Below are 12,785 nucleotides of genomic sequence, written 5' to 3'. Positions count from 1 at the left end.
AGCCTGGAGCCTGCTTCAGATTGTGTCTCCCTCTCTCTCTGCCCTCCCACGCTTGCGCTCTTTCTCTCTTAAAAATGAATAAAGCACTGGGTGTTATATGGAAACTAACTTGACAACAAACTATTTGTAAAAAAAAAAAAAATGAATAAACATTAAAAATTTTAAGTTTACTGCCAGTGTCTCACTCCAGCCAGTCCAGGGGTCCCTGAAGGATGGACGGTGTTGGCGGGAAGGATGAGAGAGCCACGAGATTCTTTCTGATCACCAGGCAGGCATCTCTCTCCTGTCAGTTTCGGTGTCTTTATTTATAGGCTAAAGATTACGTGACAGCAGAAAATGGAATTTTATTAGTAGATAATTTTTAGTGATAGGGGGTTTTGATCAGCAGGAAGTGTGCAGAAAATAAGTTGCAAAGAAGGATTCTTGGAGAACTTTACATTTATGATTGGCGTCAGTTCCCTCGACCATGAGAGCAACAGACTTACCTTGAAGGGGCGGTGAGGTCTTCAACAATGTTATGACTTTGTTCTTAGGCATTGAACTATAAACAACTCACAGAACGTTCTTACAGCAAGGTTGGGTAAATCTTGCAACTAAGAGAATAACAGGATATTCTTTAAGTGAAAAACAGGATGACTCATACATAGCTTGAGTCAGTGGCATTAAGATTGAGACATAGGTTCATGAATTGTTCTGGTCTAGGGTATAGAGAGGCTGTACTAACAATAGCAGGCTATTTCCCAAGATGGGAATCAGTTATAGCAGAGGGAGATATTGGTTTCTCTTCTCATGTCAGGAGCCATGCAAACGCTGCCATTTCCTCGCTGCGACTGTGTCATCCAGCGAGGCCTGGACGGCTCCCAGCAGCTTACCAAAAATTTTCTTTCTATAATAAAATCTCTCTAAAATAATAAATAAATGGGGCGCCTAGGTGGTTAGTGGGTTAATCATCCAACTTTCAGCCCAGGTCATGACCTCACAGTTCACGAGTTTGAGCCCTGCAAGGGGTCTCTGCTGACAGCTGAGAGCCTGGAGACTGCTTCAGATTCTGTGTCTCCTCCCCCTCCCCCTCCTCGGCCCTCTCCTTCTTGTGTTCTCTCTCTCTCTTTCTCTCTCCCTCTCTCTCTCTCTCAAAAATAAATAAATATTAAAAATAAATAAATAAGTAAATAAGTAAAATGATGATATTGCTTTTATCCTTTTCCTGATTGATATGTCACATTGATTGTTTTGTGAATTTTGAACCAACTTTGCATCCTGGGAGTAAATCCCACTTGATCATTCTCCCAGTTTATATTTCTTACAGAGAGAAACAAGCACAGGGAAAGAAGCTTTCGTTAAAATTTCTAAATCTTGGAGCGCATGGGTGGCTCAGTCGGTTGAGTGTCCAACTTCGGCTCAGGTCATGGTATCACGGTTGGTGGGCTCAAGTCCTGCGTTGGGTTCTGTGCTGGAGCCTGTTTCGGATTCTGTGTCTCCCTGTCTCTCTGCCTTTCCCCCAGCTCATGCTCTGTCTCTCTTTGTCTCAAAAATTAAAAAAAAAACTATAATTATTTTTAATTTTTAAATCTTTATTTTTGAAAGAAAGAGTGACCGAGTGTAAGTGGAGGAGGAACAGAGAGAGAGAGAAAGAGAGAGGGAGACACAGAATCCAAAGCAAGCTCCAGGTTCTGAGCTGTCAGCACAGAGCTGGAGGCGGGGTTCGAACTCACAAACCATGAGATCATGACCTGAGCCAAAGTCAGATGCTTAACCCGCTGAGTCACCCAGGCACCCTGAGAGAGAGAATCTTAAGCAGGTCCCACACCCAGCACAGAACCTGATGTTGTGCCTAATCTCATGACCCTGAGATCATGACCTGCGCCCAAATCAAGAGTTGGATGCTTAACGACTGAGCCACGCAGGCGTCCCAACCCCCAATCTACTTTTTAAGAATATTTTACAACAGAGATATCATCAATTTATTTCTTTGACTTCGGGCAAACACGGGAAGAATAAAAATTAAAAATTAAATTAATTTTAATGCTCGTAACTCGAACTACATGTTTATTTTAAGTAAACCATCAGCCTTGACTTATCTTTAATACTGAATATTATTCCAGATCACATGTACTTGAAGAGCATTTAGCTTAGTTTCTATCTTTCTGAGAGTTTTAGGATGCTCAGTACTTATAAGTGCTTGACTTCAAAGCAACTAAATAGAGATCTTTTACAACAAAACCTTCCAGGGGTAGAAAAATATCACTACACACACACACACACACACACACATACACACACTCAGAGAGAGAGAAAATAATTTTATAGTTACCAATATTTGTATAGAAGATTTTCAAGATTTGTGTTTATCCCTGGAATTAATCCTAAGGGAGTTGTGCCAGAGCTTGAGCAACAACATCCATTTTTTTGGATGTAGTATAAAAGTCCTCTTTTCCTTTTTCCATACTTACTTTCCAGTGATTATGGTGTGTTTCTATTTCAAAGACATGATAAGATGTATAACTTTAGGCGGCTGAGAAAGAATGCAAGTTCCTCCAAAGACTTAGGTCTCCTAAGATCAAAAACTCACAAACCCTTTGACATAAACAGGGGGAGTTTTGGGGTTGGCAAAGGAGTAGGTGAACGTTGAATTGCATCTAAAAATGACTTTTGTTTATGGTTTCTGTCAAAGCACATCAGACAGAGGATGACTTAGAATGAGTATCAAATAGAGGAGGATCATGGAAAACAGTAAGAATCCTATCAGTCTTACAGTCTTTTGTATTCGGTACTGTTGGGGTTGTTTACATTTCTTTTTTTACCAGCTTTTTGCAATGACTGTTTCAATGAAGCTATTTTTGGAATTTTGAAGCCTTTGCTTTTTAAGTGCACTTCTTTAAATGATTTTATTTTCTTGGACGTTCTCAAAATGGCTATTGTAATTTCCCTGAGGGCTGGTAGCAGTTTGGCAGACACTAGCAATAAATGGAATTTAACCCACATTTCTGTCCAGCTATACCTAAGCTTTGGATAGGGGGCAACTCACACATTTTTGTCTGGCCTTATTTTGTGGCTGCCAACCTGACAGTTACCAAGCCATTATTTGGGACACAAAGCATGCTTGTAGATTTTTATGGCTTCCAGAACATAGTTCTGTTTGTTTCTTTGTTTGTTTTTGTTTAAATTCCAGATAGTTAAAATACAGTCTAATATTAGTTGCAGGTGGACAATTTAGTGATTCAACACTTACATACAACACCTGGTGCTCATCACAAGTGCACTTCTGAATCCCCATCACCTGTTTCATCCATCACCTTCCCAACCCTTGGTCACCTTTAGTTTCCTATATACTCAAGAGTTTGTTTCTTGGTTTGTGTTTTCATTTCTCCCCATGATCACTTGTTTTGTTTCTCAAGTTTCACATATGAATGAAATCAGAAGGTATTAATCTTTCACTCCCTGATTTATTTTGCTTAGCATAATACTCTCTACCTCCATCCATTGGATGCAAATAGAAATATTTCATTATTTTCTATAGCTAAGTAATTTGTCATTGTATATATATATATAGTGTGTATCTATACGTGTGTGTGTATGTATATATGTACACATATATACACACACATATACATTGTTATATATGTGTATATATATACACACACACATATGTATATACCACATCTCTTTATTGTTTTTAATTTTTAAACATTTATTTATTTTTGAAGGAGAGAGACAGAGCATGAGCAGGGGAAGAGCAGAGAGAGAGGGAGATAGAGATTCTGAAGCAGGCTCCAGGCTCTGAGTTGTCAGCACAAAGCCCAACGCGGGGCTCACACCCACAAACCATGAAATCATGACCTGAGCCAAAGTCAGACGCTCAGCCGACTGAGCCACCAGGCGCCCCTATAAACATCTTCTTTATCCATTCATCAGTTGATGGACATTTGGGCCCTTTCCATAATAAGGAGGTTGTTGATAACGCTGCTATAGATATCAGATTGCATGTGTCCCTTCAGATCAGTATTTTTGCATCTTTTTGGTAAATACCTAGTAGTGCAATTGCTAGATCTTAGGTAGTTCTATTTTTAACTCCTTGCAGAAACTTCAAACCGATTTCCAGAGTGGCTGCACCAGTTTGCATTCCCACCAAGAAGGAAAGACAGAACCATAGTTCTGAGATATAAGATAAACAACATGTCAGAGGGTAGAAAACTTAACTCTTTGGATTTTAAAGATCCCATTTAATTTTTCTTTGTTTGTTTATTCATTCGATTATTTACTATTTTTCCTGAAGGTCATGTACATTTTCCTTTACCTCGTGTACACATTAACAGAAACCACCAGTACTGAGGTAGTGGAACTATGGACATCAGCCATAGCCAAAGAACTAGGGACTGGTTGGGGGCAAGGATTCAACGAGCAGGCCTCCAAGAATGGGGACTACTGAGTGATTCCACACACGTGGAGAAGTGTGGCTGCCACCCACAGTTCTCAACTTGAAATCTGAGTTCAGAACCAAGGGCTAGGTTTAGAAGTTACTGTGAACTGTTCAAGAGAATGCTCTCTACACGTCACCATCAATTTGCATCATGGACTAAGCCAGCAGATTCCATTCATGGAGACTGCAGACAGGAAATGGGGAACAGACTAAGCCAGCAAACCGCAGAAAATGGAGACTGGACTGGAAGTGGAGAAGGGATTCCTATGTGGACTTGTGGACTGAACCACAGGCTAAGGACTGGTGCTCTGTCAGAGACAGAGTGATTCATTAACCTTGGGCTGGAAAGGCAATTCAACTTGGAGCTCTAATGCCAAAAAGAGCAGACCTTAAACCAAGATGGACTTAGCAATGTGCCTTGGAAATGTTGAGAAAGACAATGACTCAAAAGTATTCATGGGATGCCACACTTGTGTTTCTTGTTGTCCCCAAATACAGTCAGAGTTCGCTTTGGATCTAGACACTGCCACCAAATCTGTTTAAAAAAATTCAACTGCGTGAATTCTAAAACCTAGTTAGCTTTATTATGTAATTTTTGAATTGCGGAGCATTCCATCTAGCAAACAAAAAGGAGCTCCATTGAGCTGAAAAACTGGAAAGATTTTTTTAAGTGAAGAGAGAAAGCAGAAAAACAATTATTAGCAAAGAATCCACTGTTTTAGGCAAGGTTGCCTGCCTAAGAGGAGAGAGGGGATCCGTCAGTCCAGTTTTTAGTGCTGACCAGGAAATTTCCATGGTGACTGGTGATGGATTACATCCCTGGGGGTTGAAATTGCTCTCAGGTATACTGACATGGGGCTTTATCTTAAGTGGCTTTCCTATGGCCCTGTGGCTTTCTCTATAATACATTTCTCCATAGATATACAAATCCTGTGTGTCTCATATTGACTTCGTTTTGAGTGCTTGTTTCACCTCTCCCCGCCCAATTGTGGGCTCTGTCTCTGCTTCCTGAGACAGAAGGAATCTGTCTTGGATGAGGGGCTTCACTTGAATCCCAGCTCTGAGCTTTGTTAGTGGTGGGGCCCTCAATGTCTGTCTCACCACCTCATCATTTATTTGATTCTTAATTTGAAGACGGAAATTATCGTAATGTCCTTGTAGGGTTGTTAAGAGGATGAGATGAGAAATGTACGTATAAATGCACATCTGAGGCTTATTGCCATGGATTTCTCACATTCCCTCCCATTTCTACTCCCGCTGCAGAGGACACACCGGTAGAGGTGCTCCTAGAGATATCATAAAAAGGCACTCTGACCCTGCTACCTCTGCATTGCTGTTGCAGCAGAAAATAATATATAAGAGTACTTCACATACAACATAAGGTGAGGTATGGAAGCTTAACAATAGCACATGGCTTTAGTGGTTGAAGTTAGCTGAGGACACAACATTTTGCAGTTCCATTCTGCTTGGTCTCTCAACCCTGTCTTTTGGTTCCCTTTCTCTTTATTTATTCTGTTCCACAGGTCTTGTCTCATCAGAGATTTCCTCAGTCTCCTGCGAATTCTTTCCGCATCCTCTGAGAATGCACAGGCATTAGACTACACCTGATGAGGTTGAAGTCTCACTTTGTTTGCTCTTCCTTGAGGTCCAGGTTGTATATACCTCTTCCACATTCAGGCTTGCTCATTCCGCTTTGTGTGCTGCCCGCATCCAAAGGAGTGGTGGGATGGTTTGCCCTCCACACAGCACGAGGTTGTCCCTATACATTCCAGATGGTCACGGTTTCACAATGTATGTGATGAATATTCCTGCTGGGTGGTCAGAAGTGCCTACACCATGTTTCTTAGTTGCTTAACAGCTGCCTTTCATTCTTGGTGAGCTAGAGTCCCATAGTTCTTTCTTCTAAGAAGGATATTTGCACTCCTCGTTCGTATGTATACCAGTCAAAACAATGTGTACTTGCTCTGCATAATTTCATCCCCAAATATCTTTTTGCCATCCTCTCCTGGGCTGCAGGCTGTGGCTACCAGGAAGCCCCAAAGAATGGGCCTGATCTCTCACTTTTAGCCAAAGGATACCTCTCCAGCCTGCATGTTGCCCAGACAATCAGTGGTGATGAGCTGACTTGCTTCCTGGTCTCAATCTCTGCTCTCAATCTCCACAAGGGGAAGTATACAAATCTCTCACATTACCTTTAGTCCTGGGTACATGATTTCTTCTGGTGCCCCATTTCAAAGTATAAGTCTCTAGTGATCAGAGAGGTCCAGGACTCCAGAACCAGCTCAGTTTAATGACATCAGAGAAGGTGACAGAGGGTCCTCCTTGTCATAGCTGACTTCTTACATCCCATTCGGCTCCTGCCTCGGTCTTTGCCCACACCACCTTTTGCACCAACGACACTTTATACAGCAGCCAGTTCCCCAGGTGCATTACCTCCCCCACCTGATTTCTGTCCCATTTTATACACAGGCACGAAGCAGGTAATGAGTGGAGTCTCACAGACAATTAGGGTGGCTCATAGCAAGTCCCAGGTGGATAGTCAAACATGGTGTTTTACAACACTGGAATCCATGCCACCTGCTGTTTCTGCTCTAGACAAAACCAAAAGAGTCTTTTCAACACCTCATTTCATGAGTCAGCATACTTTCTAGATAAAGGAAAACACACTTGCAAATATTGAAGGTTTCTGTCTCCTAATGATGATATGCAGTATCTTTTCTGAGAAGGAAGGAGACTCTCATCCTTATTTAACTTCCTTATATGAAAACCAACGTCTATTACATGGTAATGTTGGAGGTTATCAGAAGTGTTTTTTCTAGTGGGTCTTTCACCACAGGTAGTACGGGTATGGGGGTGAAAGCTCATGCTGTCTTATTAGATTTGCCCCCATGAAGGTGTATTATTTTCAAAACCTTAAAAATAAAGAATAGTGTGGGCACAGGAGAAAGGATAGAATAATCAGTTTTTGAAATTATAAGAGCAAATAGAGCTTTCCAAGATAAGTGAAAAAGAACACGAGGAAGGGCAAACTTTTCATCCATGTAGGATTCCACATAATGCCTGGATAGAGAAGGGCTCCTGGATGCAATGTTGTGGCCAGGACTCAGGTTCTGCCTGCCCATAACAGCAAGCCTACCCTTGTGCTAATTCTTTTTCTTTCCTCTTCTCTCCTCCCCCTAGTGCCCTCTAGTGCTCAGCCATGGGTCAGTCCACTTCCACAACATCTGATATAGATGGTGGTAGTTTGGCCCTCAGCTTTGACAAATTTTTAAAGAACTTCAAGTTGGAAAGCACAATAGTCTCTCAGGACACCGTCAGGAAGATTCAATCACACCTGGAGGAAGGAGACCTTCAGAGTGCAGTTTCTACAATAAATAAACTATTGAGAGACATCGACAGTGCTTCACTGAACATTGCTGTGACTGGGGAGTTTGATTCAGGGAAATCGAGTTTCATCAATGCCCTGCTGGGGGTGGGGCAAGAGGAAGAAGGGGCTGCCGAAACTAGGCCAGAGGAGACAACCGTGGTGAGAACCCCCTACAAACACAAGAAATTTCCCAATGTGACATTATGGGACCTGCCTGGAATGGGGACCACTGAATTTCATGCACGCAAGTATCTGCGGGAAATGAAATTTGGTGAGTATGACTTCTTTATTATCGTGTCTGCTAAACGTGTCAAACATAGCGATGTGCAGTTGGCTACAGAAATTAAAAAAATGAAGAAGAATTTCTACTTTGTCCGAACTAAAGTGGACAGTGATATATATCATCTAAAAGTGAGTAAACCCTCCACATTCAATAAGGACGAACTCCTGCAAAAGCTCCGTGATGACTGTGTGACACATCTGAAGAATGTCAATATACGGGATGTTCCGATCTTCTTAGTCTCCTGCTTTGAGTTGTCTAGCTATGATTTCCAAAGCCTAGAGACCACCCTTCTGAGGGAGCTCCCAGCCCACAAGCGCCACATCTTCACGCAATTCCTGCCGAATGTTACCGAGGCCGCCATTGACCGGAAGAGGGACACTCTAAAACAGAAGGTCTGGTTGGAGGCCCTGAAGGCTGGCGCATCTGCCACCATCCCTTTGGTGGGCTTCCTCAGTGAAAACGATGTGGAGACTTTAAAGGAGACTCTAACTCTCTACAGGTCTTACTTTGGACTGGATGATGCATCCTTAGAAACCGTGGCCAAGGACTTGCACGTGTCGGTGGAGAAACTCAAGGCAAACCTTATGTCACCCCACTTGCTCTCAGTTGAAAAGGATGATGAGTCTTTAGGGGACAAACTTCTGAGACATTTGGAAAAATTCTCCTCTACTACTGGAGGACTCATTGCCACCGGTCTTTACTTTCGGAAGATATTCTATTTGCAAAATTATTTCCTTGACACCGTGGTGAGTGATGCAAAACTTCTTCTTAAGAAAGAAGAGATTTTTAAGGACTCTGAGGGCTCTGAACAAGCCTATCTGCATCAGCATGTCAAGGATGAAAATGGGAAAAGTGAGGCAAGAAGCTCCTGAATTATTCTTGGTGTTGGTATGGCACTGGTGCCTGGAAAGTTGACTTAAGTCTTCCTTGAAGCAATCCTGACCCACTGCCCTCAGAATATCACAGACATTTCCATAATTCACTCTGGTCGAACTACAAGCTTGGTGTCCATTATTTGACAGTGAAGGCAATCAGCTCTCAAGAATCCTTCTTTCAAATGATACTTCCTGGGAAAATGAATGACAAGAATCTGGAATTTTCTGCTTAGTGGAGAGAATAACTCTTTGTGTGATGGTTACTTCATACCAGGCACTGGTGTTTCTACTAACATACTAGTAAAAAAAAAAAAAATGGCTGTGCATACAGTAGGTCCCCCAAAACCATTTTTACTTTTTAATTATTTATTTATACATATACACCCAGGGTGATTCTCACACACTGTTAGGGAGCAGCCTGGCCCTTGAGAGGAGCTACTCCAATTGGTAGCTTTCTGTCACCCACTACAAAGAGCCCCATCCCTGTCAGGGTACCTGAGTCTCAGAAGTATTTCTTACCTTACTACTGAGGGCTCCAATTGACTCTCTGTATGTGTTCATCTGCATCCACAAGTCCACGTGTGAGCTTGCATCTTTGTCCTGCAGTTGTTTCTACCTGGAATTTCAGTCTCTCTTGTCCCCTGCTTCCTTCCTGAATGATTTCTCAGTCTTTCTCCCATCATAACGGTGATTGTCTCCCCATGTCAGATAGACAATATTTCTCTGATGTCTCCAAAATATGGCGAGAGGGAGAGAATCATGACTAACTACACACACAGACACACACACACACACACAAATACACACAGCAATAATCTCAAAATCACTGAGATATTTTCTTTTTACAATCTTTTACTTTCTTGGGTCATATAATGAACACTAAACAAACATCCCAAGAAATAGAACATCTCTAACAACCTACACCAATCTGTCTGTTACTATTCACTTCAGTTCTGTCCACAGTCCTTGGGTAACAATCTCATGAGGACATGTCTACGATTCCTTTCTTTTATTTGTGGTGTTATCACTTACACATGCATGCTTAAACAATATATGGTTTAGTTTTCCTGAAGCTTATTTAAGGGGTATTCAACTGGTTCTTAATATTTAATCTGGACATTATGCTGAACATTTTTTTCATCTATGTAGCTACAGTTCATTCCTTTAAGTGCTGTGTAGCTCAACTTATTTATCCATTCTCTGCCAATATGTACCCTCTTTTTTTCACAATTTTGAAGGCTGCCGTTAGGAGCACACATCCACATGTCTTCTGCACAGTTTTGCAGTGTGGCTCTTTTGTATGTTAGGAGTGGAAACTTGAGACCTGAGACACATGAATGTGCAGCTTTATAAGACTCGACCATATTGTTTCTTCACAGTGATTGTATTAGGTTACGTCTCCAGCAGTCATGCTTCCATTGATTCCATCAATCTACATTCTTTCCAGTACCGAATTTTGTCAACTCTTTTTTTAATGTATGTATGTATATATAAAATATATGTATATTTATACATACGTATACATATGTATATGTATATACACACATATGTGTGTGTATACTACCATTTTATCAGTTGTTTGCCATTGTTTCTTGATGTTTTCTTTTTTTAAAAAATAGTTTATTGTCAAATTGGTTTCCATATAACACCCAGGGCTTATCTCCACAAGTGCCCTTTTCCATGCCCATCACCACCCTTAAATTATGCAATGGAATGAATGATATCATCTTATAGAGGTCAGATGTGCATTTTTCTTATTACTAGTTAATCTGTTGTATATTCTCTAATTTTTTTGCCCAAATATGTTTCTTATTTTGAAAGTTATTTTCATGTCTTTCACTCACTTCCATCCTGGATTGTTTCACTATTCCCTAGTGATTTCTGGAATCTTTAAAATCCTTCCTTCCATTGATCATTAGTTGACCACATTTGTGCAAATATCTTCTCCAGATTTGTGAAGATTTTTTAAAGTATCTTTATTTATTCTGAGAGAGAGAGAGCAGAGGAGGAGCAAAGACAGAAGGAGAGAGAGAGAATCCTAAGCAGGCCCCATGCTGTTAGAGTGGAGTCTGACTCGGGGCTCAATCTCAGGAAACATGAGGTCTAGTCCTGAGCTGAAATCAAGAGTCAGACATTTAACTGACTGAGGCATCCAGCCATCCAAGGTTTGTGAAGATTTTTAAACTTTTTTTTTGCATTTGTTTTCATGAAGACAAACTTTCCATTTTAATCTAGTCTAAGATATCACACTGGTCAATCTGTTTTAGAAAGCTGTCATCTTGGTATCTTTATAAAGTCATCATCTCATTTAAAAAATCTTTTCCTAAGAGTAGCTACATGTTATTCTAGTTTCCACTTGAAATCCAGATCTTAAATCATCTAGAGTTTATTATCATAAGTGATGAAGGTAAACATTCAGTAACCTCTGTCTGTATGGAGAAACACTTTGTCAGCTCCACCTACTAAATAGTTTCTTCTACCCCCACTGACATCCCCTGCACTTCCCCCATGCAACAGAATTCCACACATGCCTGAATCCTATACAGGGCTCTGTGGGTCAGTTGGTGTATCCCTGTGCCAGAATCCAATTGTCTTAGATACTATAGAATTAAAATAAATGCTATCTGATACAACAAATTTTCCTATGTTCCTCTTCTTTTAAAGAAACAATGGTATTTTACTCTTGATCTTCCATACAAATCTTAGAATCCAAGCAACTTTCTCTTTCTCTGTGTCCCCTTCCCTGGTATCTTTCTAAATTTCCCCAGAACACCTGCTGGTAGTTAAGTTGTTCATTACATGTGACCTTGTGACCTGCCAGGGTCATCCATGCTCAAGTTTGATAGCATGATAGCTGGTAACAGGGCTAAAATGAAAACAACAACAACAACAACAACAGCAACAGCAGCAGCAGAAAGGCAGAGAAGATTTAGAGTCCCTCTTCTTTCTGATGGGAAATGCTTCTTTCATTAACTGGAAGCTTTGGAATCTTGCTCACTGCCTTCCTCTCTATCCCCTGTGCTCTCATAGGAGCCTTGACTAGGGGCCTCACATTGGAGACCTGTGTCCCCTTGCTCCTGGTGTCCCTCAACCCTCCCTTCACTCCCTGAGCCACCTGAAGTCCCAAGACATTCATGTTTGTTTACCTGGAACTGCTTGTTCTGTGCAGAAACCATGGTTTCAGTTTCATGTTCTGTAAATGTGGTCCTTCAACTATCAGTCAAGTCTTCCCGACAGAGGGGCCCAAGTCAGAGGCTGTCATCCTTCCCACTGTTTTTCACACTTTACTCAGGCTGTACAGGGGTTCTCCAGCTCCTTGCTCACTGCAGTGACCTCAGGGGCATCCAGTGCCTGCATTTCCCATAGAGGACATGTCTGTGGAGTGTTCTTATGTCAGGGGCTCCAGGGAGCACTACACTAGACTCAGCATTTTTCTGTTGTGTTCGTGGAAGCATTTGTGGTCTCTACATCAGAAACGTTTTTCTCTTTGGAGGTGGTGAATGAGCAAACTGTGTATGTTTTCTAGTTTCCTATATAAAGGCAATTTAACATTTACCTTAAAGAAGTATGGTACAGTGAGTGCTCCATGGAGAGACTGGAATTATTAGGAGGCACACCACAGGTAAATTTACTTGAGAGAGAGAAATCTGTCATCACAAAACTTCTCATTAGGGACCATATGGGTTAATTTGTTCATCTACCTCCCACCTCCAAGTCATAATGCTATCGACATATTCCAGAAAAAAAAAATTTTAATTCCATTATTTATTTAAATTAAATTCAAGTTAGTTAACATATAGTGTAATTGGTTTCAAGAGTAGAATGTAGTAATTCAACACTTAC

At 41.1% G+C, this 12,785-nt stretch overlaps 1 protein-coding gene across 1 annotated transcript; it reads left to right on the top strand.

Moving 5' to 3' along the window:
- Positions 1 to 4,236: 4,236 nt before the first annotated feature.
- On the top strand, positions 4,237 to 11,579 carry LOC144236459 (interferon-gamma-inducible GTPase 10-like). The gene is made up of 2 exons (XM_077770114.1): positions 4,237 to 5,259; positions 7,598 to 11,579. The coding sequence occupies exon 2, from the start codon at positions 7,617 to 7,619 to the stop codon at positions 8,937 to 8,939; it is 1,323 nt and encodes a 440-aa protein (XP_077626240.1). The 5' UTR covers positions 4,237 to 5,259; positions 7,598 to 7,616; the 3' UTR covers positions 8,940 to 11,579.
- Positions 11,580 to 12,785: the final 1,206 nt, after the last annotated feature.

The sequence above is a fragment of the Crocuta crocuta genome, unplaced genomic scaffold (genome assembly GCF_008692635.1).
Source record: "Crocuta crocuta isolate KB4526 unplaced genomic scaffold, BGI_CrCroc_1.0 scaffold1141, whole genome shotgun sequence".
Taxonomy (NCBI): domain Eukaryota; kingdom Metazoa; phylum Chordata; class Mammalia; order Carnivora; family Hyaenidae; genus Crocuta; species Crocuta crocuta.
The sequence above is the reverse complement of the archived record's forward strand: the minus strand, read 5'-3'. Positions and strand labels throughout refer to the sequence as shown.